The 27621-nt window shown below is 33.3% G+C and overlaps 1 protein-coding gene across 1 annotated transcript; it reads right to left on the bottom strand.

Annotated features, from left to right (window-relative positions):
• Positions 1 to 20464: 20464 nt before the first annotated feature.
• Positions 20465 to 27354, bottom strand: LOC128219213 (uncharacterized). Its single transcript, XM_052927027.1, has 7 exons — positions 27246 to 27354; positions 24761 to 24923; positions 24057 to 24255; positions 23007 to 23187; positions 22400 to 22528; positions 21686 to 21795; positions 20465 to 20638 (listed from the first exon to the last, which is right to left on the bottom strand). Exons 1-7 carry the CDS (start codon positions 27352 to 27354, stop codon positions 20465 to 20467), a joined length of 1065 nt encoding a protein of 354 aa, XP_052782987.1.
• Positions 27355 to 27621: the final 267 nt, after the last annotated feature.

Genomic DNA, 27621 nt, shown 5'->3' on the forward strand with positions numbered 1-27621 from the left:
TGACGTCCGCTAGTGTAGCTATTCAGCTTTTTGCATCGTTCTTCGTTCTTAAATAATTCAAATGCCACTATTGTAGCAATTCTGATGTGCTTCTTTTCGTACAAATCAGTTTGAAATCAGTATAAAAGCTGCTGTTGTAGCAATTTAGTTGTGCTTTTTTCTGACATCAATATAAAGGCCGCTGTTATAGCAATTTAGTTGTGCTCTTTTATGAGATATAAATATAAAGGCCGTGTTTTAGCAATAATATGGTGCTTTCTATGCAGATAACTATCAGGTGCGTTTGTTTTCAGAGTGCCTCTCACCACCAAAGGAAGCAGGCAGTCTGCAAAGATTCTGTAAAGTTTCTGAAATAGACGTATGACCATTCGAAGAAGGCGTGTGTTAAAAAGAGTGGCTGTTACCTAAGCACAGACAAAAACGTGTTCGGAACCCAGGCCGTCAGCTTTAATGATTTGATTTGATGAGCAATTGTGTTTTCATTGAATGAAATAAATTTTATAATTAGTTGCGTTTTATATTAACCCACATTTCCGAAGTATTTGTAGAGTACGCCTGTATATAACGCCCTCAAACTTGCATTGGTCAACATACATCATGTGATTGCATGTTAAATAACATCGGGTAATTTGAAAAATAAAATGGTTGCAATACCATATCATGCTTATTGTTCAATACAATTGAAGCAGGTCGGTCTTTTTACAGCAAAACATCCATCGTAAAGGGTCAACAATGTCAGTATCCTTTACATGTAACTACGTTGCCCGTATATCGCGTAGTTATCTTTTTTGCGGTCAAACATAGGGAATTTACTCTCAGGAATCTCAATTATTCATGCAATGATTCACTTAACATGGAAGTATATTGAACATAGTTATAAAAAGTACACGTTCAACCAGTTCATTAAATAAATTGTAGTACTATTAATTTAGCGAACTACTTCTGTTATTTCACCGTCATTCATCCGGTGTTGTATTTAATGGAAAATAACCGAGGTGCCCCGATTAATCTCGAAAGTGTTTAATGATAATTCGATTTTTAATAACAAATAAAATATTATTATATAATTTAGACTGTTTTAATGAAAACTCTGATAGGGTCCTCCAGAATATAGTTAAAGTAACAAAGAAACGATAATACTATACACATTGTTTTGCTGTAAATAAACAAAACATGTTCCCTGTACAAAAATAAATCAGTTATGGAAAAAACGGCAACGGTTTGGAAACAAGTTTTGCTTATCAAACGACTGGTTTTGTGTATAATTTCAATAATGTAGTGGAGTCTTCGCATGACGTTAATATTTCTGTATTTTTTCTCTCAAAAACACATACCACGGATGGTCGTTTGCCTGTTGTTACTAAATGGTGTATCAACACACTTGTTCCATCACTATCCGCCATGTTGATTTTTTCAAACTGAACTAGTTTTCTGATGGAACAGTGCCTCTTGAATTGGTGTCCATAGTTTCAAACACAAGTTTGGTTATTTTATCAGTGAGTGCTACTGGGGACCGGGTTTTACACGTTTCTTTCGGCAAGGAAGTTTAATCATGGAAAAGGTCACAAACAGTGACAAAAAGGTGTTTTATTACTCCTGCGAAATGGCTAGGGTCATCCGATCTTATTTTTTTTTATGAAAATCAAGTTCCTAAAAAGATCATTGTGAACAAAAAAAATAAAGAATGGAAATATTTACCTCTATATAAAAGAACACGTAAAATATTTGCTTTTAATTTCCTATACATTTATATTTCAATTGAAAACTTGCTTATGTCATTCTCGACACTTTGTTGTTTAACAATTTTCTACTGTCCAAACATTAAAGTAACGATATCCTATATTATTCTAAAACACCGGTTAAGCTTACGGGCGATCATTCCTGCCAGTAGGGCAACTGTCAACTTAAAGCCAAGGCCATCAATATATTATTTAATAAATAATTTTACATTTGTTTAACATTTATATGTAATTAGAGAAAATATAAAAATATAGGCCTCATTGAAGACTTTGTAAACAAAACAACAACAAAAATTAAATACAACTTACATATAAAATCATAAAGATTACATATTTCTCTAAGACCCCAATTTCTCGAACAAATAGGAACAACCTAATCCAATATATTAATGTTTCTATGGCTTAACCTTGTATACTGCCTTTTAAACAGTTATGAGTCTGTTATTAGAAAATGTTTTAGAAATTACCATGAAAATGAATGTTTCGTCACTTAAATACAAGTTTTATTAATCCAATTGGCTAAATGAAAAATGCATAGTTATAATGTCTTCTGATCGATGTAAAAGTCACCATTCACTATGAGATATATATGATCCAGCGATGTAAACGCACGTGGATAGTATAAAATGACACTTATTTGGATAAATAGCCACCATTTATTCCCATTATCATATGTATTTCATAAATGAGTCCACTCAATACCATGTATAAAAGAATACTTGAATGAAAGGTTGAAATTCATCAATGATTTATATATTGTATATATTTAGTTCATGCTTTTCGATGAAATATGGGGTTTTAACAGTGAAATAACAACAGTGAAAATATTTTCACTGCAAAATAAGTATTTGAAATATCAACTTTCAGAATTATTTTAAAATTCCATTGTAGTTTAACAACTTTTCGAAGGTAAATACAATTTTATATCATCGTTTAAATGTATTTTGAACTGTTTGCCGTTGTAATACGTAAAATGAGCTTGCCGGAAAATTCACACAGATAATCCGATGTTTTATCCCAGCTACACCTCAAAATGTGTCAACAAACTAGCGTGGCATTCACTCTTTTACCTGGAAAACAAACCTGTTTTCAAGAGAAACAGACTGGTTTCTGACATCAAGATGACCGAATATTCATTTACTATGAAACATATGCAGTCTTTAACTAAGAAGAATGTTTAAAATCCAATGAGTATCCGCATTTGTTTTGCTAACACATTTGACCTTCTATATTTGCATTCATTAAATAGCGGCGTAGTAATTTGGTTATTTATTCATGCCCAACTTAAAATAAAAGTGTTTTCGTTATTTTTTTAAACATATGTGTACTTATAAAACATCATTGATTAGTGCATAAAAGCTTTGCATTAAAACACGAGCAAATAATAAACTATAAGAATGAATATCAGAGAACTATTTCTCAAAAAACCGGGAATAGAAAAGTTGACAACTATAATTTTGCGTGACGGGAGCCCCACGGGTAGCGGAGTAAATAACACCCTTTTCAAAAAAGGGGTAATTAAAAAAACAATTTAAAAAACTAATAAAACTCCGAAAGTAAGCATAAAAGAAACAGAAAATTTATTTATTTCAGTGTAAGATCGTATTTTATTTCACTGGTAATCATAGAAAAACTACATTTTCACTCGTGACTTCGCCACTCGTGAAAATATGTTTTTTTAATTACACTCGTGAAATAAAATACGATCTTACACTGAAATAACAAATATCCTTTATATATTTAGCGTTCAGTGCATTTTGTGACAAAATAAGGTTAAAATTAGGTTTTTAGTGTTCATGCCGACTCTTGTGCCCCCGCCCTGCTTAAGGTATTAGCCGCGTAATACACACTTTTTTAAAAGCTTTAACTGACAACATAGTTATAATCACGGTACACTATGGGACTTTTATCCAAATTTTGAAGATTTTTTACCGTGAATTAAAAAAGTTATTTATGTTTCATTACACCCACCCCCAAACTCCAAGGGCTACAAAGAGCGACAAGTAAATATTTTGTCTATATTTGAATTTTTTTCGCATTATCAGAGATTATGAAATAAACACAACAGTTTCTGGTAAAATAAACTTCAGTTAACAGAAAACTTAAGTTCAAACGAACACATTACTGATACACATGGAAAAAATCATTTTGATTGATCTTATGATTCTTCGGAAAAGAGCAGTTTTTCGATGTTTGAAAATATATAGCAGTTTTATAAAATTCATAAAAAATATTTAACTATAAGGCAAGCTGCTGAAATCATTTTAGATATTATCTATGATGTCTATTGAACAATTCAAAAGACAATTTATGATAGTTTACCGTCCAGTTTTGAAGAAAATATACATAATGCCATGTTACCATACATTTTTATAGCTAATAAAATGCTTAAAAATCAACCTTTTTCTTGTAAAAAATTATAAAGCTTAATTGGACTTATTCATAAAATGTACTCTTTCAAATAAATGAATTTTACTTATGATACTAACTCAGAAAACAGAGTTTAAAACAAATGAGTGTACTTTTAAACTAAAATATGTGAAGAAACAAGAACACTAAGTGGGCTCGCCCCTCCAAAATAATCAGAGTGAAAGTTCTCAACTAATTTTTTTTTTAATATTATAACATGTAAACAATCTCTGTGGGTAATTTGATGTATATCTGTTTTATTTTTTGTCATTGGTATTCTAACAATTAGTTTTTTTCACAGTAATTCTTCACTCTTCAACATTTGAAGTTTGGTCTGTTCCCATGCTTTGTACTTGAAGTGTGTGCACAGATGATAACTACTCAATGCTGAGTCAATGCTGATTTGGTTTTCATGCACCTTCAGGTACTTTACCCATCAAGAATGTTTAATGCTGTAAAGGAAAAAAGTTGTACTTTAAAGCCTTTCTAACTAATTAGTATAGATAATTATACTGCCATACATATACAAAATAAAATATAAACAGTTTAATATTTCTCAACATTATTTTGAAAAAAACAACAACAACAAGCTGATACATACATGTATATATATAAAGAAAATTATTAAATTTATCAATAAAATTCATCATCATCATCATCATCATCATCATCATCATCATCATCATCATCATCACCACCACCACCACCACCACCACCACCACCACTTGACCACCATCACCACCACCACCACCACCACCACTTGATTATTGAATAAAGTAGGTTTATAAAAACAAAAACCAAGTCAAATATGTTTTATATGAAATACTCACATCATCTCGATCAGATGCGACTGCCTTGTGGATGGACATGGCTGTCAAATCCGCTCTCAAGGATTCAACATAGTATTTAATGCAGGCTGGAATTCTTCATGTATTAACCCAGTGTTGTTGACTAAGTAATATTCAGTCATTTTCCTGCCTGGAAGAAATTAGACTTCTGATTATCAACCAGCAGAAACTACCACCGTAAAATACAAATGCAAAAGTATTATACATTCTGCACTAATATCTGTTTTAGCCAAGAGTAAGGGTTGGTAGGCACAAATGTGTAGTTGTTGTGCATATGGTTGATGATGATTCACAACAGTATGGGGTTTTAACGAGACCTACACCAAGCCAATGAATGTCAATAGTGTCCTAGCAAATGCGGCTTCAAGCCCCAAACCACATACAACTTTTTTCACAGGTTAATTTTGAAAATATACATTTTGTAAACAAATAACGGGTTTATACATGTATTGTGGTATGTTGGAAATAGGTCACGTACCAAAACACATCACTTTTAAACAAAATTTTAAGTCTAATATTTTTCTAATATAAAACAATCAATTTAAAGATTACATACTCAAATTATATCTTAAACATAAGTTATGTACATAAGTACATATAAAAATATGTAACATGTACATAAGTACATGTAAAATATGAACATGCTGTCTAAACATTTAGCTAATAAAAATGATTTAAGAATTCCAAAGATAAATTAAAAAAACAAACGTTTTTGAACACATCAACGTACAAAACTGCTCAAGGATACTTACATTCAGAGCCCTTTGATACGAATATCCCAGTTCCATGCCGTGTTGACAGTTCGTTTTTTCGAGAGAAAATCTTCTCTAACGCGTATATTTAACTTATAATCCATGTTTAACTGTAATGATTCAAATTGTTAGATGTATCGTAATCAACTGTCAGCGTGTACTTTTAGTGTTCATTTATTTTAAACGTATATTCATGAGAAAAACATCAGAATGTTTCCAAATCCTACGATGTAGAAATTCCATTATTGACCTATGAATAGCCGGGAAATACCTTCTGTTTCTAAAAATAGCAACATCCGGTACAGGCCGAATACGCCCGATGTTCGTCGGGATCTGTTACGGGGATTGGCGATATATGTCGATGTTACCCGATGTTTCCCGAGTTGTATTACATGGCTAATACCTTAAGCCGTCACTGAATATGCTTACGTTAAACTATCCTACCCAAGCAATCTTGTTTAAACCGTACAAAATGGAATCTTCACGGGCATCACTTGAAGATTTGAGGATTCGGTCACGATTAGAAAATGCGACAAAGGACCGATGCCAAACAGACACTGACACTCGATTTTATAAAGTAATGCCATTATATTTTGATTTTTTTATATTTTGATCAATTGTTTTGTTAAAATGGGATGAGGGGGCATTAACTTTTCGAGACCACTGTTGGATATGTGCTCTTTCTTATTACACAATTGAACCTTAACATGTTTCTAGACGAACACTATCGTTATAATTCTTCTTTTTAACATGTAAATGATATACATCCACACGGAAGGTAAAAATAAACAGTACCGGACCGATCGCAAAAACAGACACTAGTTTATCAATTTTAATTCAGTTAATAAAATTTAAGAGGTGGCGAAAAATGAGGGAAATTGGAGAGATGACAATAACGCAATAACTTTATAGTCGCTTTACCAACATCTTACACAGACATGTGTTAATGTTAGGGAAACATCAGTGAACACTCAAATGAGGCTAAAAAAATCAAAAAAAAAATCAACAAAACAGAGTTTGAACTGCGGGTATATTTATTATCCGTCACATTTATAATTCACAGCCAAGACGACAGCCGGCCTCTGTCCCGAACACGTTTTTGGCATCGCTAACGTAGCAGCCCCATTTTGGGGAGCATTTTTTGTCACGAAGGACGTACGTCCATTTCAGAGTCTTCAGACCTTCCCGGCAGATGGTGTGCTCCTTAGGCGGTGAGAGGCACTCTGAAATATATGCATAGTTTGGTCATTAATAATATTTGTTTGATATTGTTGTAGAAAAATAGCTTAAATGCAATTAATTATTTTTCATACATTTATCAATGTATTATTTGTCTTTGAGAAGCATACAATTAAAGTTGTATTGAAGTTGTTGTTTTTTAGAGTTTTATTCAAAAATAAATTTTAATTGAAAGCGCTAAACGATAATAACCGTAATTTCACGCTTCATTTGTTTAATGAAGAGCAATGAACTCTTCTTCTGAAGAAGTTATAAAGATCCATGTTGACTTTACATCGATTGTATGGTTTCAGCTCCGCAATTTTACGATTTTATGAGTACATTATGCATCTCGATTTTATGAAAGCTCGATTTCACGATTTCATTTTCACGACTTAGTGAAATTGTGATGTTGTTATGTCAACACGGGTCTGTCGTACAGATCGTACAACTGGTTCATTATCTTTGTAAATTGTATCGGAATTGAACGTAAATATCTTTCATTTTTGTTAGTTTTACTTAAACTAATTTGAACTAGCTACGAAACTGTTGCTGACTTTACGTTAACAATACGTAAACAATGTTGTAATATGGTCGTACGTATGTTCACCCCGTTGACGCAGGCAACTGCCAGAATAACCAACGTTACAGCAAGTAAACACTTCATCTGAAAAAAGCATGAATAAGTTAATAGTGTACATTATTATCAGTAGCCTAATTGAGAGTGAGACTGCACACGATACATATGATCAACATCCACATACAATTTGCTTACATTTTCATTTTGCTTCTTCACCTGTTGAAAATAAAATTCACTCAGTAAAAACATTTTACGCTACATCGTCATGAATCTTTTGCAACTCGCTCTATTCTTCTTACACACATAATGAACTTGCATTAAACATGTTGTAAGTTAATAACCCATTTGCTATCTCTGTTGTTTTATTCATCCAATGATAGACTTAAGAATTATATTCTACTTAATTTTAATGCAACGTTGCATATTTAAACAAATTGTCAATGTGATATCAGTCGTCACAAAGCCGGACAAGTGTAGCTTTTCACCGGGCACTTCACTTTCGCAGAACATCGTGCTAATGTTACTAAATTAGCTTAACTTAGCTAACTTTCCTTACCAAAAAAGTTTAAACTATGTATTGGTTAACACTAATATTTATATTTAATTAAAATACAAAAGCAACCGAACTATTTGTAGAGTTAATGTATTTTCATGAAACGTGTGAACTACTTAACAAGAACTGATCCTATAGAGGAACACCGAACGTTCATTAATTCAAATTTTAAACTTATCCCTCAAACAAAATCTTCACGTTATAATTAGTTGTTTTTATAATCTGATCATTGTTTATCTTCATAAGGAGACTGTTTCGAAGACGTCGTAGCAATTATATAAACTATTAAACCAAAAACGTTAACTGTATTATCCCAATATTCACTGAAAAATACCAAAGTAAGTTGAAAAATGTAATATACCAAGGTTAAATGTAGTAAACCAACGTGAAATTGTAATATACCAACGTGAAATTATAATATGCCAACGTTAGATAAAATATTCCAACGTTAAATGCAATATAACGACGTATGATATAATAACCCGACGTTAAATATAGTATTCTTCGTGAAATATTATATTCCGACGATTAATGTTATATACCAAAGTTAAAAATAAATGTTATATACAACCGTTAAATTTATACACCAACATTAAATGTAATATACCAAAATTAAATCAGATATACCAATGTTTAATGAAATGTACCAACGTTAGTTGTAATTTACCAACGTTAAATATAATATGCCCCAGTTCGAAGAATAATTGCCCGAAATATATCAATGTCCAATGTTATATACAATATAATATATCAACGTTCAATGTAAAATGCCAACGTGCAATATAACTTTTAAAACAAATGAAACGTACCAACGTTTAATGTAAACTACCAACCATTTTTTAAAACGCATCACTTACTTTATTGTTCGGCGATTTCTCCGAAATTTGAAAATCAATGTGTATGTTAAGCTTATATAGGGCTTTCCATTTGACATCTGTTTCGAATATAGGAGGGGCAAGTCAAGTTCACCTTTCATTAGATTGAATAGATTGAGCAATATTACTACATTTAAACACCGATTATCCGAGGTCGTCGGGTCTCGGATAAAATAACTCGGAATATCAATACTTTACATTAGCATTTTTTTTGGAAATAAAAAAACAAGGAATACAAATGATTGGTGACGTAAAATAATTTGTCGTGTATATTTCAATCACGGCTACACGTTACCAACATGTTGCATTTTGTTTGCGTGATCGTTCAGTAAACATGTTTGTTTAATCATTGTTTTTAAATGACAAAAATCTTGTTATTATTAGATAATACTTGTTTATATTCGTTATTAAAACACTATTGTGTATGTCGTCTGATCGTCGTGATCTTTATGAACGACATATTTCTATTGACCAGCAATGCCCATCTCTACAAGATTGCTCATGGCAACACAATTTCTTACTGGCGCCAAAATAAAGATGTACTAATTCAACACTAGGCGCAGAGAGCAATCAACCCATTGACTGGTTCTCATTTAATCAAATACAAGCAAACCATAACCCATTTCAAGCTGTATCAATTGGCAAAAATATACAATGAAATTACTCATTAATTATATTTAGTAACACAATACAGTGTGATCAACAGGTCAAACTTCTAGGAATTGAACAAGATTTCATCTAAAAATTTGACACACAAATCACACCTGTGCAAAAAAAACGGAAACTAAACCGAACAATCTTCGAAGACTAAGCAAATTTCTCTCTGAAAAGTACAGACATCTTATTGTCAATCTTTTATCAGATCAAATTTTAACTATAGTCCTATCATTTGACATTTTTGTAGTAAGAAACACTCTAAAGAATTATAAAAAACTTCAATACAAGGCCCTTCGAATAGTCTTGAATGATTTTAACTCATCGTTTAAATCGCTGTCATTTTACTAACCTTCATGCTGAAAGAATAAAGACAATTGCTATTGAAAGTTTCAAGTGCTTACATTGTATTTCACCAGAATATTTAAATGATTTTGTAAAATTTGATAAAACAGCTGCATACAGAATCAGATCTGCAAACACCATTGACACTCACAGGGTAACAACTTCAACATATGTAAAGAACTCATTTCGTTTAGAGACTGCCCAGGTGTGGAACAACATTCCAAATGAGGATCGATGTATTTATAATCATTAAACATGATATTATGCTATGTCTTAACTATTTTGCTAATACTATTTAATTCGAAATCTTATTTGAATGCATTTATTATATTCAATGTTCTTGTTACATTTTTGGAACTGTTGAATTGATTTGAATTTTGTTTTAAAATAGCCCTGCGAGCTAGTGTTGTAATTTGTAATGTATATCCGACGTAGAATAAATTAAATGAATAAATTTTCTTGAATCTTGTATGTAAAAAAACGACAGCACATGTATGCATTCGTAACGGTATAAATTAGAAACAAGGCCATTCTCTTGATTGCTCGGTAGCGGGTCGAGTGAGTAATGTGGCAATCGATATTCAGAATTAGTAAACCAGCCATTATATACATACTGCTCCCCCCTTAAAAATAAATGAATATTATATTTTGTTTGTTACATACAGGTAATCAATGTATATTCATTTTTAACAGATATAACTACAATTTTATTTTAACTTCAGCATATCTCTCCAAACTGCAATTTGTTTTTACCTTTCCTTTGAAAATCTATTATCCTTAAATTATGTTAATTTGATCAAACATCAAAAATACCGCGTATTTTTTTTCTTGAAATTGTGTTTGGTTTTTGGCCGTTTTTATTGTAGACTTTACGTATTATATGTACACGAGTTTTCTCGTAAGAGCATTTCATTATTTGATAGTGTTATCAACTTCTTATGCCTGTCATAGGCCTTGGCAATTCATAAAAAGTTCTACGTGCTTCAGACCAAAACATTTATTATTGGCGCTCTTCGCAATGTAATAACTACGACAATATCATAATAGATACCAGGACACTGTCATTCTAAGTAAGAATGCCGATTTCAAACTGGTTGTGAAATATGCTAAGTGCCTCCAAACAACGTTTGCAACAGAGCAACATTGTGACACAATGGGAAGCCAGGGTGTACGATGTCCATTCGTAGGCACAGTTGTAAAAGGTTAAACATGACTCATTTTCAACAGGGAAAAAGTGAACAGTTGGTATTTACAAAGGCCGCAGGTAAGTTTAGTTATTTATTCGGAAAGCCTTTCCGAGGTGACATAGACCGATTTATGGAACAGATGGAACCACAGAACGCTTATAAAAGAGAAGCAAGCCAAACAACTGTCAGTTTCGAACCGTTCACTCAACCAAATGTAACTTTGGTTTTTTGTATTGTTCTTCTGGTATAAACATTTTATTTTAATGTTCGATGTTCAAACCTATGTTTGTTATACCGTGAGAACAATGGAAAACATGCAATATACAAATCAAATGTATAATGTTTTTTTAATGCTTTTTTTCAGACCAATACAAAAACAATTTTGTGAAAATAGTGTTAATATCAATTCCTGTATAAGATTTTACCTGAAATGTTAACGATGCACTCTTACTCCCAAATAAGATTGACCATAATTAATACAAATGCTTTAATTTACCTAAAAGGATAAAGAAATATCGAAAACAAAGGATTTTAAAAAGGATACCGTCTTTAAATAGTGTCAGCATCTTATTCATCTTTTAACACTGACTTCGATTCAGTCGCGTACCTGCAATTTACTATCGGATAATGCTTACAACGCTATTACCATCTCTGCAGTTTTATTATAGATTTACCAATATTTAATTAGTATATGTATATACTTTTTAAAAGGGGTTTAAGTATCAAAATGAGTAAATTTGTTTTGTTTCCGACAGTATAGTCTTACAGAATATATGTTAACTATTTGTTTTACTTTTTAATCATGTCAAACCGAAATGTTTTCCGAAAATTTGCATCAATAAAACTAGAACGAGTAAAAGCTGCACTCTCACAGATATTTCATTTTGTCAACTTTTTATTTCTTGTCTTTGAAAGGGCATTATTTTCTTAAATATCTGTAAACCAATGATAAAAGATTGCAGACAAAAGATCAGATCACAGACTTATTTCCAATCGAGAATTAATGCTTTATGGCTTACTAACGGTTTAAGAAAAGTGCATAATACATCAATATTTGAAAAAAATTGCGATCTTCTTTGTCAGCAGTCTTATATAATTTATTTCTATGGATTTCCGCAAAAAATGGCTTGTCCTAGGACAAGAAAAAGACAAACAAGCTTATCTTATCTTACTATCAGGTGCGTTCGTTTTCAGAATGCCTCATAGCACCTAAGGAGCACGTAGGCTGCAAAGATTCTGTTAAGGTGCTGAAATGGACGTATGGCCATTCGATGAAGGCTTGTGTGAAAAAGTGGGGCTGCTTCATAAGCTCAGACAAAAACGTGTTTGGAACCCAGGCTCTGTGTCAAGTTGTTTGTCAGCTCTAATGATTTGATTTGATGTACAGTTGTGTTTTCATTGGGTGAAATAAATTTAATAATTAGTTGCGTTTCATTTTAACCCACATTTCCGAAGTATTCTCACTGGCTGAGACATTGTGAACGCAAAATCTGACGCAAGGATTGTATACCGGATGAGTTTTGGTTCCAATTGGTTCGGCGTTTGGAAACAAGGTTTGCTTAAAGTACCAAACGACTGGTTGTGTTTACATTTTCAATATTCTAGGGAAAGTTCACATGACGCTAATATTTATGTGTTTTTCTTTCAAAATAATCATACCACAGATAGTAGCTTGCCTGTTTAACTAAATGGTGTTTTAACACTCTTGTTGCATCACTATCCGCCATGTTGTTTATTCATCCTGAACTAGTTTTCGGATGGAATGATGCCAGCGGAGTAAGTTTCGATAGTTTCAAAATCGAGTTTCGTTTTTCTGTAAAACAAACGACAAAACCAGTTTTAATTTTATTTTAAACTGTTACATCAAATACACAGTTCGTTAATACCGTAGAGAACGAGACTAGTTTATTTCGATCAAAATCTACCTTAGTTGTATCCCGTTTAAAGGTACTGGCCTGGATCAAGGCCGTACACACACCAACGGACTCATTATATCTTAACAAATCCCGATAACTTATGGTGCACATCCTACGGTATCAAATCGCAATGCCAAGAAATTATGTCAGGTCCAGGGAATGATCTGGACGCACCTTGCGTCGACAGGGCATGCCAATTGATTTACGACAACCGTGTTTTTGTCAAATTTCGAGGAAATATCTGAAAAATATGTTGCTCTTCAAGTTAATATAGCCAAATTTGCATAAAACACCAATTTATGAATTTGAAATAAACATCGATTAACATAAATAAACATTAAACAAATAAAATAAAAAACGAATACCGGCATACAAGAACAAGATGTGCTTAAGTCATACCGGTATACAACAACAAGATGTGCTTAAGTCATACCGGCATACAACAACAAGATGTGCTTAAGTCATACCGGTATACAATAACAATATGTGCTTAAGTCATACCGGCATACAATAACAATATGTGCTTAAGTCATACCGGCATACAATAACAATATGTGCTTAAGTCATACCGGCATACAATAACAATGTGTGCTTAAGTCATACCGTCATACAATAAGACGATGTGCTTAAGTCATACCGGCATACAATAACAAGATGTGCTTAAGTCATACCGGCATACAAGAACAAGATGTGCTTAGGTCATACCGGTATACAACAACAATATGTGCTTAAGTCATACCGGTATACAACAACAAGATGTGCTTAAGTCATACCGGCATACAAGAACAAGATGTGCTCAAGTCATACCGGCATACAATTACAAGATGTGCTTAAGTCATACCGGCATACAACAACAATATGTGCTCAAGTCATACCGGCATACAATAACAATATGTGCTTAAGTCATACCGGTATACAACAACAAGATGTGCTAAAGTCATACCGGCATACAAGAACAAGATGTGCTTAAGTCATACCGGCATACAATAACAATATGTGCTTAAGTCATACCGGCATACAAGAACAATATGTGCTTAAGTCATACCGGTATACAACAACAAGATGTGCTTAAGTCATACCGGCATACAATAACAATATGTGCTTAAGTCATACCGGTATACAACAACAATATGTGCTTAAGTCATACCGGTATACAACAACAAGATGTGCTTAAGTCATACCGGCATACAACAACAAACACTACTAAGATATGCTTGAGTCATGTGGGCAAACGTCAACAAAATGTGCTTATGTAATAACGGCATACAACGAAATCTCACCTAAGTGAAAGTTTTAAACATTTGTGTTTAATGCGTACGAGTGAGTTAATTGGTAAATGAAAATGCAACTAGGAATAAACATATTGAGTATTGTGTAATGTTTTAGTCATCCACACACTGAAATTTATTTTAAAAACTGTACACATTGGCCAAATGTCCTTGCTGCATATTTACAAAATAAGAAAAATTGGCAAATGGTCACATTGTAGTTTATCCGTGGACAACATCGATATCTCTTTGCAAAACTGCACAGATGGTCCATATTTCATTTATGTATCTTCAAAAATAAGTAAGATCAAAAGGTCAAGGTTAAGTCATCCAAGTACAACTTTGAAATTTGATTTCAAAACTGTCCGTATGGTCCAAATTTCATTACAGGAACTTAAAAAAAGCAAGTAGGTCAAAAGGTCACAGGCAAGGTATTCCAAGAACAGCATTAAAATTTGCTTTCAAAACGGGACACATGGTCCGAATTTCATTAATGTGGCTTTAAAAAAGTAAGAAGGTCAAAGGGGTGGGACAGCTTTAACCCAAAGGGGCATAATTCACAAAAATGGTAGAGGACCCCCGGGGCGGTGCTAGTTTTGACCATAGGGGCATGATCTGAATAAACTTGATAGAGGACTTCTATTTGATGCTACATACAAAATATCAAGGGTCTCGTCCTAACAGTCTCAGATAGGAATGGTTTCAAAGATTCTCCTTAAAAATAAGGGAACTTTTGAACCCCAGGACGTGACCAGTTTTGTCCCAAGGAGTGCGATTCGTGCAAATTTGGTGGAGGACCATTGTATGTTGCTTCATTCAAAATGTCAAGGGCCTGGGCTTAACGGTTTCAGAAAAACAAATTTCAAACTTTTTTTATATATAAGTCTGTCAAGCGGTTTAGAAGATGTCCTTTGAAACGATTGTTGACGCACGCCGGACGGACGGACGGCGCTACATTGTTTTCGTTCTCAAAAATAATAAGAACCAGGAGTCTCATACCAACACATTGTTTGAAATTTATAAGATAATAAAATAACGTTTAAATACTCAGAAAAATGTCTGTATAAGCTTTCAGCTTCAAATCAAATTTTTAAATACTTGTATTGAAATGTACGTTGTAATTTGAAACTCTTCATGAAATAAAAACTTTTTAAACCAGGCACGCGTTGCTGATGTTTTTGTTTGTGAAAAAGTTGACACAATCCTTGCTGTACATCATGCGATAGGACGTCACATAGTGAATGTAGACTGGTGATCCTTGTGATGCAATATCGCGTATTGTTCTAATGTCACAAAACTTAAGCTGCAAAAACACGAACATAATTACGATGAAGGAATTGTTACGGCAAGTGTATTTAGTGGAGACAAATTGTTTTGTCTGCGATTGTTAAAACAAATGGAGTAATAGTAAAGGTAATAGTAAAGGTCAAAATATGGTGAATATGTTTCCCCAGATCAAAATCGAATGAAGGACTTTTGCCACCGAAGACCACCCTTTTCTTCGAGCGCATTTTTCCATCCATTTGTCGCAACTCCTTTTTTAGTTGGAACACAAACCATTTAAAACATATAGACCGCATTAAAATATTGCATACGGTGTATTTAGTTTTGCAAATTAAATATTTCATCAATTCCTGACACTCAGGAGTATGCATTCGGATTTCTATATCTTACTTAACATTGACGCTCTCGCGTTGATTTTAAGTGTTTTCCAAGGCCTAGAGCATTCCAATCCAAGTGTACTGAGTTCCCGCTGAACATCCTTCTCAAGAGTTGGAAGAAACTATCCTACACGAGCGGCCATAGTAGATGCGTTTTTTCGTACCTCAATTTAACATTATATAGTAAAAGTGTACTTTTTTCCCTGAAACTATTTTGTACGTAATAGTTCCATGTGGGTTCTTTTTATCTATGCCCCTTGGACAAGATTAGGGTTTCAAGCATGGCAAAATATTTCGATCAAGATATCTGGGGTGGGAGAAAAGATGGTCCACACACTTACGGCCGATAATACAGCTCAGTCTAGGTTTTTTAGTAACTCAACCTACTTGGATAAACTGGTTTGGTCAAATTCTTTAGGCGACCATATTCCGGCATCATCTTTATTGATCAGGTGTTTAATTCGTTGGTTGTGCAACTTTTCTTGCGTAGGACCGAAGGAGTACTTCGCACTTTGTCGGACGGTTGAGGTGGATAACTGGCTGTCATTTACAGGGCTTATTTCATCCACAAGATAGTCATCATGTGTACATGTGGTGCCTAGGGGTATAAAGCAAAACTCCACATTATTTTGACTTTAGATAAACAACATCTTCATCTTTGTAAACAGGTTTGTTTTTACCAAAGTCAATTCAATAACAACAGAAGAGAGACTCAGAAATAAAATTGTAGAACGAATATTAGTGATAACATCGTTCTATATTATATTTGAAATCACTATATATTTTTCCCTTTTTTCAGTTTCAATGCTCATGATTTATTTATCACTATTGGAAACAAATACTGGTAAACTAAACATAATTGTTTTTGCGTAAACCTCCTTAGGAAAGTTCTTTATCTTAAGATGCATTCGTTTTAACCAGATGTTTTTTCTCATCACTTACCGTGATATGAGTTGCATATCTGAACATATTCGAAAATATGATTCCATGACTAAAGAGTGTGAGTGAGTCTCTTTTGGAGCCGCATGTGACAGACGCGACGTGATTGGATGAGACGGGCTAAACTCCTTTATTTTTCCAAGATATCTGAGGATATTATTGAAGGGGATACTTACGTCAATACTTTAAAACCAAAAACTATGTTTTTGACCAAGGTTTAACATTTCTCCTAATAAAATACTGCTTGATAATATCAAAAGTATATGAAAATATCAGGGGAAAATATATCATGGTATGGGCTGACTACCTTAATTCAGTGACAGGTATGTAAAATAATACCAGAAAGGTTTCTCAGCGTATTTCGAAATCTAATCATGTAATAAATGCAAAATTAAGTTTCAATAGAAGGTAAATACGCCGTTCCTAATTAATTTTTACACAGACCGACCTGATAATTATCTGTTTTCAGGTTTCGTATTCTTCAACTATCTATACAAATCTTGAATAATACAATACAATGAAATAATTTTCAGACGGTATTCTTTAGTCGAATAATAACAAAATTATTGATAAACATTGTTTCTGTTAAATTATTAATAATACAATTAAAACTTTTCTTTTGCGAAACTGTCCCGGACAATATGGTGTATTTCAAAAATCTATTTTATTTTCATTCTGAATATTGCTCATGCCACCCTATAAAACACTGTTCGTCATTTTTTTTTTTTTTTTTTTTTGAGAAAATATTGAAGTCAGGTTTATAAAAACAAACAATAAAAAACGCAGTAAGTTAATAATGCAAAACGGTTTATAATACAAACTACCAACGACATTTCGTTTGCAAAAGAGTTTTCCTGCTGCTCTTGACGACGTCACGGTCATTTACCGTTCTTGTTATCTATATCGGTAAAGGACTCTCTAATAGAGATCAGCACCTTAATGCATTTTTCAATAAACAAACAGTATAACACTATTTCAATCTAGTTTAATTTATTGTAATCGCTCTGCAAAATATACCTATCTTCCAAAAAACCTTACCAGTGTTGAAGGGAAACCCCGTTTTGAATTAAGCGCAATTGATATCACAATAGTACAGCCAGCTTTGGGCATGAGCGGCCTTCTAGTTTATGCTAATCGTTTCAACGCAGTTATAATACAAGACCTTTACGATTCGGATTTGACAAAACATTTGGACTAAAAACAGTTATTTAATTTAATGTTTGGTGTTCAAATACACACTAAGCAAACCGATTCTATTATCTTACATATGAAGCAAAAAGGGTAGCAAATGGGTGTGTTATGAAGAAATAATTCACTTTAATCCAGTCCTTATTATCACTGAATACTCTCCAATTTGGAAGATTCAAAAATACCCTATTACACAATATTTCAAGTAGGTGATGTTTGTTAATTTCTGTACCAAAAAGATAAAATGGATTTATTTCGATATCAAAGTTTTCAGTAATGTTTTGTCTAAATACATCGCTTACCGCATTGCCTAATAGTTGTCTATTGTAAATAAGTACTAAGAACATCGTAATCCACATCGTGACCCGTTCGGCTACTTTCGTAAAAGTGGCAAATTATCTTCATAACATGACGGAGATGGCCAATTTGTTAAACTCGCATTTTTTTTTCGCTTTCATTCCCTGTTTTTATGAAGTTAAATTTCACCGTGTCCAATCGTTGCGAGGTGGTTGAGGTAACGTTGGTTAGTAGTGGGAAAAGCCAGTTTATGGGGGTAAACAACACCAAAATAAGACATTTACTTCAGTAATCAAGCAATTGAGGTTGCATACCCACAGTGTCCAATCGTTGCGAGATGGTTGAGGTAACGTTGGCTTGTGGTGGTATAACGCTGGATCGGTGTGGTTAACACGACCAGAGGTAAGAAATTTCATTCAAGTAATCGAGAAATTGAAATGCTTCCCTTCAAGGATATGTGCAAGATAACACACTGTAAATAATTCCACGAACTATTTGGTTTCCTCTACAACATCGCCGTTTCCTCAATTATTGGAGAAAAAAACATTTTACATGAAATGTTTGATCTGCGAACTTTGCAATTAAAAAACAGCAATAGATACAACCATAACTGACAAGACAGCTTCAGTCCGTGGGCAATCTCTAATACGTAGCGTACTTTGATAGTTTTGGTATAACTAACGTGTAATTGTGTCCTTCAAGGGGACATTTTTGAAAAGAAGATTGTAACGCTGTATGATGTGGTGGAGCTCTCAGGTTTTGCTTGGTAACACTGGTTTAAAGAAGTTTTTAATTTCTGTTTTGGGCAATTTATCAACATATTTGTTGTTATCACCTAATTAACTAATTTAGATAGTTTAACTGTTCTAAATGTCTCGACTTTTGTATATGGCCTGAACATTGATAACGATCCTGCGGTTATCTGGCAATTCATAAAAAAGTATGTGGCAATACCTAACTGAAAACTGCCGTTTTGTAGAATGGAGCACTCCACTCCCTTCATTGCAAATTCCATTTTGTAGAATGGATCACTCGCTTCATAGTAAATGCCAGTTTGTAGAATGGATCACTCGCTTCATGGTAAATGTCATTTGGTAGAATGGATCACTCGCTTCATGGTAAATGCTATTTTGTAGGATTAAGCACTAACTTATTTGGAAATACGTGTTGTAGGTTCGTGAGAAATGCCATTCTATAGGACGGAGAACTACCTTATCGTGAGTGCCATTTTGTAGGCTGGAGCACTAGCTTCACAGGCACTATAATCTTCCGATCTAGGTTTCAAGGGAAATGTTACTTGTAGGATTGAGGACTAGCTTATTGGGAAATGCCACTTTGTAGGCTTGGGGACTAGCTTATTGGGAAATGCCACTTAGTAGGATTTAGGATCAGCTAATTGGAAAATGCCACTTTGGAGGATTGAGGACTAGCTTATTGGAAAAGTCCACTTTATAGGATTAAGAGCTAGCTTATTGGGGAATGCTACTTTGTAGGATTGAGGACTAGTTTATTGGGAAATGCCACATTGTAGGATTGAGGACTATCTAATTGGGAAATGCTACTTTGTAGGAATGAGGACTAGCTTATTGAAAAATGCCTACTTTTAAGATTGAGAACCATCTTATTTAAGAATGTCACTTTGTAGTGTGGAGCACTTGCTTTATATAAATAACTATTTTGACCTCGACAATAAAGGTCGCATGCATGCCTCCGCAACTTATTTCATTCCTTGGACTGAACGTCGCTATAAAAGACAGATGAATATGAATGGGTATCATTCTTTGAATTAAGTATTTATATGTCATCTAATGCCCACTGCAGCCTCCCCGAGTCAAACTTAATTCGGGTAAAACTTCGGCCGAGCATGTGCACACTTATAATTTTTACTTCAAAATCGAAAGAATAGGACTTCATGCCAATTTATTATTTGAAAATAAACAGAACCACGTGGTACTGCTTTTTGAACTGCTGACTTTATTCTACGATATACACATAGAGTAAAGAATATTGGTGTTTTTAAGGGTCTCTGTAGGAGCTAATTTTTCTCCCAGTACTCAAGCGCCATCAGGGTAGCCGTGGTTGGCAAGTTCATTGGGCTGTATGTTACGCTCGTCTGATACTCAACGAATACGCCGCTGACATTTGTCTTTATCGTGACGAACGTATATTCCCACGTCGTGGGATCCATCGATTTCGGATCAAATCTTATCTGAAAGATGTCAAAAAATCATTTCTGAATAAAATATGCTATTCGTAATATAATATATAGACCATGTGTCAATATGAGTCTTAATTGGATCGATTGACTAAATTTTTCTTAGATCCAATTAAAACTTGATTGTGGTGTCATTTGATTCGCAGATAAGTGAACGGAGATCTTCTTAATATATCACCTAAGAAGAGAGCGTGTCTGCATTATAACACATTCTACCAAACTTACATTGGTTTTATATTTTAACACATATAAAGTGCGTTATATTATCATATTTCATATATTAAAAAGAGGATATAGATTAAGTATTAATAATTAATTAATAGTGATCTAATGTTTAAAGGTTTCACTTTTACCCAAGAGGTTATGTGTTCAATACCCACAATAGCTTCTTTCTCAAGGTTCCGAGTAATGATTTTGTTTTGGATCTATATAACAGCATTTACCAAGGAATGAGCCGAGAGTGATTCATAATACATAAGGAAAAATGTAGGGACAACCCTTTTGATGAGCCTGTTTAAAAGCATAAGGTCAAGGATCAACAGAAACCTATCGAGACTTATGTGAACAACTACAGTAACAAGCTCAGTAGCCAAAGGTTTAAACATAAACCCGGTTTAATGGCACAGGATAAACGCCAAAGACATAGAACACAAAAACAAAAAAAAATCACAAGCAAGAAACATGGAAGAACAGCACAAAACTACACAAACAACACAGTGCACATATACTGTATAAACTCTAGGTATATTTATCAAGGAGTGTTATGCATCGCCTTTGAATGGTCAGTACAATGAAGAATAACTGGGGGTTTAAACCAGTTTGTGTGCACAACCACACTCTTATCCCAACAATCCCAAATAAAATAAAAACGTAAATGGTAATTCTTATCAAAGTATACAATAATTCGAGACTTATAAGGAAATGTTGGGGTTGCCGCGCAGGAACAGTCAATGAAAGAGGAGCTCACTGGGGGAACTTTAAACAAGCTGTCTTTGTCATCGATCTATATTAATGAGAATGGATATAAGAAGAAATTCTTACCTGCTCGACGATGGCCTTTTCGTTGTCGATCAGGGCGTCATATACAATCGCAATCCTCTCGATCTTTGCTTGAAGAGTTGCATTCATAGCGGTTATCTCAGGACCGCATACTATAATGTATATATCAAAATTTGGTATATATGGTTGGTAAAAATAACTATAAAATTGGACAAAACACCATATCTACGAAAATCTTTTCTTATACCGCTAGTTCCTGCATCTATGCGTATCTTTTCGTTGTGAGTTTTGAATACCTGCTGTTGTAGAAACCTTAACACAACAGAAATATTCTGATTGCCATAGAATTCCTGTCGATTGATCTTCGTTTAAGTTTAATCATGTTATATTTAACGTTTTCTTGAAAGCAACTTTGAAAAAGAACTATGACCTAAGAATAATTCTTTCTCATTCGCATCAATGATCCCAGCCTGTGTAGTTAAACTAACAAAGAGTTCCTGTTGTTTAAGTTTATCTTGTCTATTCAAACGTTTTCTTGGAAGCAACTTTGGGATTTGCAAAATAAAAATCGGAAAAAAAGAACAATGGCCTAAGCGTAATTCTTTCTCATCCGCAGCAATGATCTCTGCCTATGTAGTTACAAAGAATTCTTGTTGTTTAAATTTATCTTGTCCATTTAAACTTTCTCATGGAAGCAACTGTGTAAGAAAATAAGAAATAAAACAACGCAGTTGTCTGAGCGTAGTTATTTCTCACCCGCTTCAATGATCTCATCCTGTGTACTAAGTAGGAAGGGTGCACAGGAGTCGCACTTCCGCATGCACGCTCGATCTGCTGCACTGATGTCCCTACGTCTGCGGCCACTAAAGATGCCACCCACGAAGTCTGTATCAAACGGAAAACAACAGTTGACAGATGTCGTCATTTATAAATACATTTAGACACTGCATTCGAAACATTGATCTTAATTGTTTTTGTAAGAATAATTCTCCTCAAACAGCGATAGGTGGTATATACTTTAAATTTTACAAATTTGCCGTTAATCGTTTTCAATAGATCACTTTCATTTTGCAGAGTTAAGCTTCATAGCTTAGACGATTCGACTCCATAAGTTAGCTTAACTTTTTAGGTTTTTTATCAACAATTCGTGGTCGATAATTTGTCATAATTTGAGCATTTTTGTGATTTAATTTATCGCGTTCATATTTCTGTTTATAAATCGTCGAATCTATGTATCGTAACAGTTGGCTTGTCGAACCTTCATTTATTAATATATAACCTAGTTATATCTTATGTTATCAGTCGAAGTTGTGTTTTGATATTACTGTGTAGTGTATTTGGTTAATATGGAAAACGCTGTCACCTCCAGCAAATTTTCCGGCACTGACGAAACCACCGCCAATAGTTGACCCAAGGGAGGTGAAACCGGATTTAATGATGTCCATTCCGGGCACGATGACATTTTTGATATCGATCCGTAATGATTCAATACCTTTATTGATTGATTTTGAACTGAACGCTCTTTTCAATTCACCGTAGGCACTCTGTGTATAAAAAGTTTTCTTTATTTTATCTAGTGTAGATGCATTACAATTTTAGCTTCGTTACAGGGTAAAATATGGTTTAGTTAACCAAAACAGAAACATTTAACGAATTCAACCTTTTGCAGTCTTTATATATGTGTAATGTATTACACTAATAAAATGCTACAAATAACCGCAATATATAATACAGCATCAAGGCAAAAAGAAGGTATATATGTTCATCTATGGTTGTTTTCTTTTAATATTATTTTCAATCAGATGTTAAAAAGCAACTTTCACCCTATACATTTTCTTAACTATCATTTGAGTTTACTTAAAACGATAATGGAAAACCTAGATAACAGCACTATGTAGCCTATCGAGTTGACAAGAGTCATATACTGATCATCAAAATGTACTTTACTTGTTTATCTTTATAGTTCATTATTGTTTAAATGTATCGCGCTAAATATATATATATATATACTTTTTTAAACTTTGCAGGTCCCATGGAAGAATGAGCTATGGTTGCCGACGATGGGTACAAGTAATAATCATCAACAATTATAACAACCAATTAGAATATAAAAATGAATAATTCGAAATTCAGAAAAAGATTGTATTGAAACTACTGGGACAAACCTGTCACTATTTGTTCCTTTTATCACTTCTTAGCATTGGCGGACAAAATGACATGCATGTTATTACATTGTTCTGTCCATTTTCTAAGGCTTATTTACAAAACGTGTTTTAGAAATAGTATACTATTTCATACAATTACATTTTTACAAATGAATACGAAAAAGATACTCAAAAGATAGTATAAGGCATGGTGGGATAATACCCTATATGCAAACAGCGACCTACACCCATTAAAGTGTACGACATACCTCAAATTCACCACCTAATGTACCTAGCCAGTCTCCAAGTGCGTTCATTGTTGACAAAAAGCCGACCGATTCTTTTCCAAAGACCTTGATGACGACGCCTAACGTGGAACCGATTTTGTTCAGTTCGGGCTCGAGGTAGCGGATGGGGTTCGCTAGTTTTAGGCCGCCAAGTATGACGTCTCCGAGGTTGGGGGATGAACTTAAATATTACTTTTTTTATATCAAATATATCAACACTTTACGTATTGTAGCCGATGTATACTGTAAAAGTCTAATTGAAATGTATGTTCTCTTTTGTTGTGTCTTTGTTTAGGGGATTTGTCATAACTCTAACTACTTTTGCGTTTTTACCTGTTGTATTAAAATAACAATTTGCTTTATACGACCAATTTGTTATTTATAGTGTTACCTTCAACTTATATTTTGTACGGCAATTGCATCATCCGGAATAGAACTATTTATATTAAAAGAGGAAATTTCTGTGTTATAGTAGCATGGTCACTAGTACAATAAAATGGTCATACATGCAAATGCCATACACATAAATTTATTTCTTTTAAGAGCGTTTCTTTAAATATCAAAATATATCACTGATAACCTTCTATGAATGTTTGGAAAGCATCTAATAAAAACATGTTGATACGTTAAAATAAACTTAGTGATGTCTGAATCAATTTGTAATGCAATAATTTTGTTGTATATACCTGCATTTATTGGTTGCGCACAGTGTACATGTCTCTTGTTGAGCTGCAACCGCTTTTGCACAAATATTGACTCTGGGTTCCAATTGTGCAGCCAGGTCCGCTGTGCTGTTTACTTCAACGGCAATCTTGTTCAAAAGGGCTTCACCAAAAGTGTTGATGAATGCTGAAAATAAAATGTATAAACATTCTACTGTTTGAATCGAATCGCGCGCGAATACTGCAAGCATATTCAAACTCTTATGCTATTGTTGTTTTTATTCTTATACCAAAATACTATTACATCCATTCTTATTCTTACAGACTTAATATTCTTATAAATTGTAAAAATAAAAGTATATTTGTTCGTTTAACTTTGTTTTGAAAAAATACATTTTATCCAAACTTAAATGATAATCATTCTCTAACAATATGGAACATATGTATGAATTCGTATCTTTTATCATAATTAAAACTATAAGTGTATCAGTTTAAATCTCTTCATTTAATCTCAGTATTAGTTTTAATGTGGTGTGTGTATATATATTTAAATACATAAATGTAGATGATTGTGTGTTTATACGATCTCAAGTAGTTTCCCATATTTGTTGTCATTGACTGTTTCATTATTGCTTGATCCTGTTGTTATCACACGCATACTATTTGCCTTAATATGAATAAAAAGTTCTAAGTTGCTGTTAGTTGAAAAGGGACATTTCTAGGCATGACTTCGATATAAGCAAATACAGTTGATCTTGATTCAGATATGAATATTTCATCATCATTACATTTCATGTATATATAATAGAGTATTCAGGCCCTATTACGATATCGACTTCAGCATAATTATTATAAATCATAAATTAAACGGGGAACAACAACACGAGAACCAAAATTTGGGGGTATTTCCATTGAACATTAGGTCTGAACAAGTGTCAATCCAAACAAGAGCCAATCAAGAAAACGTATGCTTAAGATAGTTGATGCAATAATTGTACTACTATGGTATAAGTAGAAAAACGAAATATGCGTGGTTGTTTTAACATAATTTGTTCAAAGTGACACTCGTATTCAAAATCAATATATATACATGTTTAACAAACATAAAATGTGAGTGATAAACCTTTAACTATTTCCTGAATTATACATTCATGGAACATATTAATAACTGATAACAATATTATAACCGTGTATTTAATAGCTGAAAACGCAAAAAAATGATTGGTGAATGCTAAAAGACTTAATGCGATCTACTATCGCCTCATAAGGTAGCGTTTCCATGTTTTCTGCACATTTCTTTCAAATTAAACTCGGTATCCTTCATAAACGCATTTCCTTTCGACATTTATCATTTATTTGTCTTTTTTTTTGGTATTTCAAAACACTTGAATTAAATGTGTTTCATCTTATTTTTGAGTAATTGTGCATCTTTAAACTCTGTTCTTAACTGATTAAAAACATAGCTTTGGCTTGCTTAAAGTACGGCAAAATGTTTATTGATATGCCAATTTGTATCAAATAACTACTAGATCATTCTATACTATTCCCAAGTTGCTATTGCTACTCATCGCCGATGAAAACAACGCCATTTGACGTTTTGGCGAGACTCATTGTCCTTCTTGTGACTTCCTCGTTTGCGTTTTAAAAATTACTTCAAGAAGAGACCATCTAGTGAACTGGCGTTGCACCCAATTACTACGAAGCTTTAGTGTGTTTCGTGATGAAACTGTTCTTTATATTAATAAAGTTAAACTACAATTCTTTTCATTTCTATGTTAAAGTAATCATTAGGTAACATACCATGCTTCAACTAAACTATCGGCTAAAAGGCGTCTATGAAGTAAACGGTATAACAACAATTTTGATATAGAAACATTACAACATACATGAGTTTAAATTTTAAACTCGATTTGGTCGATTTCAATAATAAGTACTGTGTTACCTTAATCGATTATTTCAAATACATGGATGCGATTCCATTCCTCGTAATAAACCTAGAAGAACACGCCATTTTTGGGTGCAAAATATTCATGATATTTGCCAGCGCGGAAATTTAGTTTATTTCTTTAGATATTCCAATTTTGTATAACTTTAAAACTCTATTATAATCCTTATTATTGCATTTAAATAACAAATAAATAAATAAATAATAAACGCATAAAAAAAACATTTTTCAAGAAGCGTTTTCAAAATATGAAAATAAGATATGTTTTTGACTATGATTAGATTCTAAACATGTTCATATGTATCGTTACAAAAAAATCCCCTATTTCAGACTTGTATCGATGTGATGAAAAATCGAGAAAAGAAACCTTTTTATCAAAGGTGATATTTAGATCATTTAAGACAAATTATACAGTAAATGTGTCTAGTATATCTACTGAGGACAGAAATACTCAAAATGCATAATGACAAAAATATAATCTTAAACAACATAATATAACAAGTTAAAACAAGTGTGTTTTGCAAATTCCCGTCAAACACGCAGTGACAATAATAAAATACTTACATGAAAGTGACAGTGGGTCCATTGTCAACATTGTTCTACTCCCAGTGTCGACCGCTCCCTCTACAACGAGCGCCAACGTAAACACGGCTAGTGCAAGGCAAGTCTTCATGGTTAGAAGTGTGCTGGTGATCGGAAAACTAAGGGTATTTATAGCAACAATCGAGGAACAGTTAGACCAAATTGATTTTTTGTTGGTTGTAAATGGTAATTTAATTTGGTAAATCAAATTTAATAGACGTATTATTGTACATTGAACAAAAGGTGTGCAATTGACTTAAGTTTGGTTCACACAAAATACAATAAGTTGTTTAATTTGTATAACAAAATACGTCATACACAATATTGAAATCATGTTAACTTAGACCTAAACACAACA

The sequence above is a fragment of the Mya arenaria genome, chromosome 15 (genome assembly GCF_026914265.1).
Source record: "Mya arenaria isolate MELC-2E11 chromosome 15, ASM2691426v1".
Taxonomy (NCBI): Eukaryota; Metazoa; Mollusca; class Bivalvia; order Myida; family Myidae; genus Mya; species Mya arenaria.

Excerpts from the sequence above, each read along its gene's own strand:
- LOC128219213 (XM_052927027.1), bottom strand. The coding sequence starts at position 27,354 with ATGAAGACTTGCCTTGCACTAGCCGTGTTTACGTTGGCGCTCGTTGTA. Across the intron at positions 23,188-24,056 it reads CATTAGGTGGTGAATTTGAG|AGTGCCTACGGTGAATTGAA; the intron begins GTATGTCGTACA and ends TTTTATACACAG. Across the intron at positions 21,796-22,399 it reads GGATGAGATCATTGAAGCGG|TATGCGGTCCTGAGATAACC; the intron begins GTGAGAAATAAC and ends TATACATTATAG.